Below are 7,853 nucleotides of genomic sequence, written 5' to 3'. Positions count from 1 at the left end.
TTTAGATTGCTGTGTTTGGGGTGGCCTTTCTGTATGCTGAAAGTTTGTGGTTCCTCTTTATTATGAGGGTTCCTCCCTGTGAGTGTGGTTGGACGAGTGGCTTGTCAAGGTTTCCTGGTTAGGGAAGCTTGCGTCAGTGTTCTGGTGGGTGGAGCTGGATCTCTTCTCTCTGGAGTGCAATGAAGTGTCCAGTAGTGAATTTTGAGATGTCTATGGGTTTGGTGTGACTTTTGGCCAACTTTATTTTAGTGCTTGGGGTTATGTTCCTATGTTGTTGGAGAATTAGCTTGGTATGTATGTCTTACTCTGAAATTTGTTGGCTCTTAGGTGCAGCTTGGTTTCAGTGTAGGAATGGAGGCTTTTGGATGAGCTTTTGTTGATTAGTGTTCCATGAGTTTTCTGGTGTTCTCAAGTTTTGGATTTAAGCCTCCTGCCTCTGGCTTTCAGTCTTATTCTTACATCCCATCCATACAGACTTTCCCATCCATACAGCACCAATGATAAAACATCTAGGTTAATGATGAAAAGATTCTCCACAGTGAGGGACACCCAGAGAGGTTCACAGAGTTACATGGAGAAGAGAAGGAGGAGGGAGACAGAGGTGACCAGGAGGAGAAGAGGGGGAGTCAAAAGGAGAGAGACCAATCCAACCAGTAATCAGTTCCCTACGTGTTCTCCACAGCCTAGAACACCCAAAGAGATCCAACAGATTTAGGCAGAGAAGAGAAGAGGTAGGGAGGAGATAGAGGTGACCACCTTTCAAAGAGAATGGGCTGCCTTTCTAGGTGGCTGGCATCCTCTGCCAGCATTCAGAAGTTGTTTTGTGGAATTTGTACAGCATTCAAATGGTATTTTGATGAATTTGTGGGGGAGAAAGTGGTCTCCCCATCCTATTCCTCTGCCATCTTAGGACCGCCCCTGCTCCTTCCTTCTTTATAGAACTGGGAACACTAAACACAAGAGGAGGTTCTGTGTCTTTACTTGTTTGTACCTCAACCCCTCCAAATGTGCAGTGCCCAGGTACACGTCTCTACTGACTAAATTGTCACCAGACCGGCATTCAGATACTGGACTAAGGAGTGAGGACCTGAAAACAGTTTGGAGTTTCCCCCTGGATTCTTGCCCCCATCATTTTATAAAATCTCTGTAGCCTCATGTAAGATGCATTACTAACTTCCCATAAACAACCTAGTTGTACTAACAGGTCTTCTCTAGAACCCACACAGGTAACAAATTGATGTCAGTATTTCCTGCTGATACAGCTCAGGTTATCACTCATTCCAGACAGAGGTCAGAGGCTCACCATGTGCCCCTGGCAATAGCAAGTTGCATCCTCATTCATGGTGGGGAATAAGAAATGTAAGGGTCCTCCCTGCCTGGCAGCCTGCAGCCCAGCTGTTCCCTGACAGGCAAGAGCCTGACCCTGATGCTCATGGTCAGTGTGCTTTTAGAGAAGATGGCAGGAAATGAATGGGAAGTCATGTGACATCAGGCCCCCAACCACATGAAGTCACTCAAAAGAGGGACACTGAGGCCACTGTCAGATTCTAAAAGGGTGATGTGAGTATCACAGGCCACAGTGCCCTCCAAACAACAGGACAGGTGTCCAGCAGGCAGATATAAAAACATCCATCATGTTCCTGGAGCAGAAGTCAAGACTATTCAAAGGCTCCTCATCTGCCAGGTCCTGTGGGCACAAGGGCAGTGCAGAACCAGGTGCTCCGTGACCCATACAGAGAATCCTGGCGCAGGTGCAGGGAGAGTCCCAGGATGGGGGAGGTGGCAGACTGTCCACTTTCTTACTCATCTCATTCCTGTCCTATGTCTGGCTCCGGTCCAGGGTGGGGGATGCACTGACTCTATCTCAGCCCTTGGTTACTCATCTAAGGTGGAATCAATGCACAGGTAGCTCATCAAAATTCAGTGTGGTGAGGACTCTAATGAGGAATTAAAGTTTAAAATGCTACTGGTTAAAAAATTAGTGAATGATAATTACTCACCTATGGGGAAAAAAAAAAAGAAATATTGCCATTTGCAGCAACATGGATGGATCTAGAGAGTATTATTCTTAGTAAAGAAAGTCAGAGAAAGACACATATGATATCACTTATACATGAAATCTAAAAATAATACAAATGAATCTATACACAAACTAGAAATAGACTCAGTGGCATAAAAAAACAAACTTGTGGTTACCAAAGGGCATTGGGAAAGAGTGAGGAGCAAATTAGAAATATGGGATTAATAGACACACTACTATTAATACGTCATATAGATAACAAGGATTAAGTGTAAAGCACAGAGAATTTTATTCAGTGTCTTGTAATAACCTATAATGGAATATAATCAGAGAAAAGAACTGAATGACTATACTGCATACCTGAAACTAGCAGATTATTGTAAATCAACTATACTTCACTATACTTTTAATAAATTGTGAGCAATTTCCACCTGGAAAGATACCAGAAGAATATGGAGGGAGAAATATTTGAGAGGATGTTGATGAAAGAACCAGTAAAGAATTTCTTTATCTAAATCTAGCTGGGATTTTGAATTTGATCAAAGATAGTTTCAAAGAGAATCTCTCATTCCCAGGTCATTAAAGTGTAGCATGGTGTGAGCAGGAATTTGAGGGTCACATGGAGGATTCCCTTTGGTAGGACGTGTGACCTCAGAGCCCGGGAGGCAGTGGTTTCCTCGCATCCAGCCTCCCTGACTTTCTCTGATGTGTGTCTGTCTCTGCTTCCCCAGCTCGGAGCCCAGTGTTTTCCCACTTAGCATCTTCTCTCCGGGGACTCTGGACCATCTGGGCATACAAAGCTGAACAGAAGTTTCAGGAGCTGTTTGATGCATACCAGGATTTGCATTCAGGTCTGTAAGTTTCTGGAGATGATTTCTAAGGATGGGATGTGCTCCCTTCTGAGGCCTGACCTCTGTCTCAAGTAGCCTGGCTGGCCAGTGCCTCTCTGTGTGTCAGCCCATGTTGCCCTCTGCACACATGCCTCCCCCACTCCTTCCTCTCAGCATCCCCTCTGTGCTCCCCCCTTCCCCCTCACAGCCCTGCTTTTCTCCCCTGACTGGCCTGCATTGTCCTTCCATCACTGTGCCCTGTGGATGTCTGTCTCTTTAAGGCAGGATTCAGTAAGCTTTTCTTTTTTCCAAAGGTCCAGATAGAAAATATTGTAGGCTTTGTGTGCTGTCTCTATTGTAACTACTCATCTTTGCCATTGTAGCACAAAGACAGGGAAAGATCATACATTAGTCCATGGCTGTATTCCAATAAAACTTTATTTTCAGAACCAGGTGGTGGCTGTTCTTCCCCCCTCAGGGTGTGCTTTGCCAAGTCTTTTGAGAGCATAGATTGAGGGTAGCAGAAGTGTTGAGGAAAATAAGTTCCTGATTTGCTACCCACTTGAGTATGCTTTGTATCAGTGAAGTTTGTTTGTTTGTTTTCCATCTCGGTAGAAAATTCAGAATTTCTTCTAAGTATATAAAATCCTGGCCAAACTTTCCAATCATTAATATATTTTGAAGATAACATGGCATTTGAAAGTCACATACAGACCCTGTTAGCTGATGGTCATGTGGACACTGACTCCTAAGAATAACCACTGCAGGCCCTGTAGTGAGGGCAGAAGGTGCTGGAAACGGTGTGAGCTGTGCTCTCTGCTGTCAGAGCTGGGAACAGCTGACCCTTTGAGAGGAGGATCTTCATGTTGAGGCCCAGCACTCCAGGGAACACACCAATGAGATGTTTTTCCAACTTCTTTCTTATCATGGTATTTCTCTTGATAACCCGTGGGTTGAAGTTTTCAAAGCATGCTTCCTGGACTGATTCCTCCATGTCTCATATGTTGTTTTGTGTTGAACCTAGTTTTCTGGAATCTTCAGGTTCCTTTGAAGTTACAGGTGTGTAACTTTGCTGTCCTACCTTGTGTAAAATCTTCTGTAGCTTAACTGAGAAAATGCTCTCCCTCATGAGAAGCAGCTAACACGTTTTTTCTGTTTATGTATTACACTTATTATGGTTTACAAATGCAGAGGCTTGGTTCCTGCTTTTGACGACGTCCCGATGGCTCGCTGTGTATCTGGATGTCATCTGTGCCATCTTTGTCACTGTTGTTGCCTTTGGGGCCCTGATTCTGGTAGAATGTAAGTACACATGTGAATATTTGTGGTATATTTGCATTTGATAGCTTTGTTTGTAGTTATTAAACTGTTGTCATCTTGTCTAATATATACTCTTTGGTTCTAATGAGTTGTATTAAAGTGTCTGCAGCAGGAGACTCCACAGTGTGTCCATGTAAAGTAATTTGTGTCTTGATGAGAACTTCTATCATCTTTTTTACTTTTAATTATTTATTTACAGTAAGTCCTTGTTGAGATAATTTAAAATATTTTTTTGATTGGCAAATGTTTGATTTATGATGTGTTGGCTTCAGGTGTATAGCCAAGTGAATCTGTTATACATATATTCACTTTTTTAAAGATTTTTTTTCCATACCCCATGAACATTGGGGTGCCTGTATTCTTTTTAGTAATTTGCATTTTGATTAATACTTCAAATGAATAGTCCTTTAGAAAAGAATTTCTGGTTTTGACTTTTGGAATCTTCAGGAGCAAAGACCAGGTATGACATGCCTGCTGCAACAGACCTGTGGTGCCTTGGGCCCCTGCTTTGGCTCACTCAGGCCATTCTTTCATTTTTATTTTAAGTTTTATTGGGGTATAGTTCATTTACACTGTTGTCTTAGTTTCCGATGTACAGCAAAGTCAATCTGCTATACACATACATATATCCACTCTTTTTTAGATTCTTTTCCCATATAGATCATTACAGAGTTCTCTGTACTTTACAGTAGTTTCTTATTAATTATCTATTTTAATATTTTATATATAGTAGTATGTATGTGTCAGTCCCGGTCTTCCAATTTATCCCTCCCCTCCCATATCCCCTGGTAAACACAAGTTTATTTTCTACACCTGTTACTCTACTTCTGTTTTTTAGATATGTTCATTTGTAGCCTTTTGTTATATTCCACTTGCAAGCAATATCATATTCTACTTTTCTCAGACTTATTTCACTCAGTATGCAAATCTCTAGGTCCAGCCATGTTGCTGCAAATGGCATTATTTTGCCCTTTTTTATGGCTGAGTAACATTCCATTGTATATATGGTACTGCATCTTCCTTGTCCATTGCTCTGTTGACAGGCATTTAGGTTGTTTCCATGTCCCGGCTGTTGTAAATAGACCTGCAGTGAAGACTAGGGTGCATGTATCCTTATAAATTATGGTTTTCTCTGGATATAGGCCCTGGAGTGAGATTGCTGGATCTTAGTAGTGAGAGAGTCAATTCCTAGGCAGATTGATAAGTCCAGGGGTCCCCAAGGAGAGAGGGGTCTGGAATTCTTAAGGAGGAAAAAAGGACAAACATTTTTGTCCCTCTACATTCCTTAGGATTATATAATAATGTATCCTGCTTGAGGACAGTCTCTGGAAAAAAACCTTCTGGCTAATCCTGTTATCTTAAGGTGCAAATTATGGGAGTAGACCTATTGAGGTCTTTACAACCTCCAGACATTCTTTTGATTAACTGTAATAACTAATTAGAGAGTATATAACTCCATGGCTAACACTAGCAAGGGGGTACTCTTTCTGACCCCTTCTGATGCCTATCTCAGAAGCTTTCTCTATCTCCTTTATACTTTAATAAAACTTTATTACACACAAGTTCTGAGCGATCAAGCCTCGTCTCTGGCCCTGGACTGAATTCTTCTCCTCCAGAGGCCAAGAATCCTGGCATCTTTTTGTGTGTCTATTTTTAGTTTTTAAAATAACCTCCATATTGTTCTCCATAGTGGCTGTACTAATTTACATGGACTAATTTACATGTACTAATTTAATTTTCTCCACATCCTCTTCAGTACTTATTGTTTGTAGACTTTTTGATGATGGTCATTCTGACTGGTGTGAAACCTCACTGTAGTTTTTTGCTTAAAAAATGTTTTTTTTTACTGTAGTTTTGATATTCATTTCTTTAATAATGAGATGTTGACCATCTTTTCATGTGCTTTTTGGCCATCTGTATGTCTTCTTTGGAGAATGTCTGTTTTAATCTTCTGCCCATTTTTTGATTGGGCTGTTTACTTATTTATTTTTGATATTGAACTGCATGAACTGTTTATATATTTTTGAGAGTAATCCCTTATCAGTCACTTCATTTGCAAATATTTCCCCCCATTCTGCAGGTTGTCTTGTTTGTTTGTTTTTTGCTGTGTAAAAGTTTTTAAGCTTAATTGGGTCCCGTTTGTTTGTGTTTTATTTATTTTCATTGCTCTAGGAGGTGGGTTAAAAAGCTTGCTGCAATTTATGTCAGAGGGTTCTCCTTATGTTTTCATCTAAGAGTTTTCTAGTGTCTGGTCTTACATTTAGGTCTGTAATCTATTTGAGTTTACTTTTGTTTATGGTCTTAGGGAGTGTTCTGATTTTATTCTTTTAGATGTAGCTGTCCAGTTTTCCCAGCACCAATTATTAAAGAAACTGTCTTTCTCCATTGTATATTCTTGCTTCCTTTCTCATAGGTGACACAGGTGCATGGGTTTATCTCTGGACTTTTGTCCTGTTCCATTGATCTATATTTCTGTTTTTGGTGCCAGTAGCATATTGTTTCAATTACTGTAGCTTTGTGGTATAGTCTGAAGACAGGGGACATGATTCCTCCTAGCTTCATTTTTCTTCTTTGTTTTTCTCAAGATTACATTGGCTATTCATGGTATTTTGTATTTCCATACAAAATGTAGATATTTTTGTTCTAATTCTGTGAAAAATGCCGTTGGTAATTTGATAGAGATTGCACTGAATTTGTAGATTGCTTTTGAGTAGTTTGCTTGTTTGTTTACAGTAGGTCTTCATTGAGATCTTTTATCTTTTTATCTTTCTTTGAATGGGTTGAGATCTACATAACTGTAACAAGATGACCTCTGAACATCCTAGGTAGTGTCCTATAGCTGGATGGAAAGAACCAGGTTTACTATTAAGCTTTTTGTACAGATTAGGTTTTAGGTTTTAGCTTTTGGGTTACTTGGAATCCTTGGTTGTAGGGGTCTGAGAAAGATTCTCTATAGCAAAAACAGTATCCTCACTGCTGTGTGGGTCCCAGATAAGAAGTTGTTGGATTGTGTGGCATGAATTCACCACCCCTCACTATACCATAGGAATAGCCCTGAATTACAGTCTTTAATAATGGAAAAATGAAAGTAATATTTTAGATTTAAAAGCACTGGCTCTTAGAATCCATTGCCTTGTGTTTGTGATTTCAACTGCAGCTACACTGGATGTAGAAAGTGAAATTACATAATGATAATTGTAGTATAAGGACAAAAATCTGAACAATGGAATCCTCAACTATATTATACTGTCAAGTGTATCTCACTCCAGGTGGGATTAAATGATAAAGGACAAAAATGGTAAGGACCTAAGAGAAGCAGAAGAGATTAGGAAGAGGTGGCAAGAACACACAGAAAAATTGTACCAGCAAGATCTTAATGCCCTGGATAACCATGATGGTGTGGTCACTAATCTTGAGCCAGACATCCTGGATTGTGAAGTCAAATGGAACTTAGGACGCATCACTATGAACTAAGTTAGTGGAGGTAATGGAATTCCAGCTTAGCTATTTCAAATCCTAAAAGATAATGCTGTTTATATAATATGCCAGAAAATTTGAAAAACTCAGCAGTTGCCACAGGACTGAGAGTTGTTTTCATTCCAATCCCAAAGAAAGACAATGCCAAAGAATGTTCAAACTATCATACAATTGCACTCATTTTACATGCTAATAAAGTTATACTC

General features: G+C 40.2%; 1 protein-coding gene across 1 annotated transcript in view; it reads left to right on the top strand.

Moving 5' to 3' along the window:
- Positions 1 to 2,732: 2,732 nt before the first annotated feature.
- The window catches only part of LOC113888424 (multidrug resistance-associated protein 4-like), a gene marked incomplete at its 5' end in the record, with an annotated part of 50,718 nt that continues 45,597 nt past the window's right edge, over positions 2,733 to 7,853 (top strand). The window contains 2 exons of the mRNA XM_027535550.1: positions 2,733 to 2,871; positions 4,042 to 4,152. Of these exons, the coding sequence (XP_027391351.1) occupies positions 2,733 to 2,871; positions 4,042 to 4,152 (250 nt within the window). The remainder of the gene's footprint in view (positions 2,872 to 4,041; positions 4,153 to 7,853) is intronic.

This window comes from Bos indicus x Bos taurus, unplaced genomic scaffold (assembly GCF_003369695.1).
Source record: "Bos indicus x Bos taurus breed Angus x Brahman F1 hybrid unplaced genomic scaffold, Bos_hybrid_MaternalHap_v2.0 SuperScaffold_100126, whole genome shotgun sequence".
Classification (NCBI taxonomy): domain Eukaryota; kingdom Metazoa; phylum Chordata; class Mammalia; order Artiodactyla; family Bovidae; genus Bos; species Bos indicus x Bos taurus.
The sequence above is the reverse complement of the archived record's forward strand: the minus strand, read 5'-3'. Positions and strand labels throughout refer to the sequence as shown.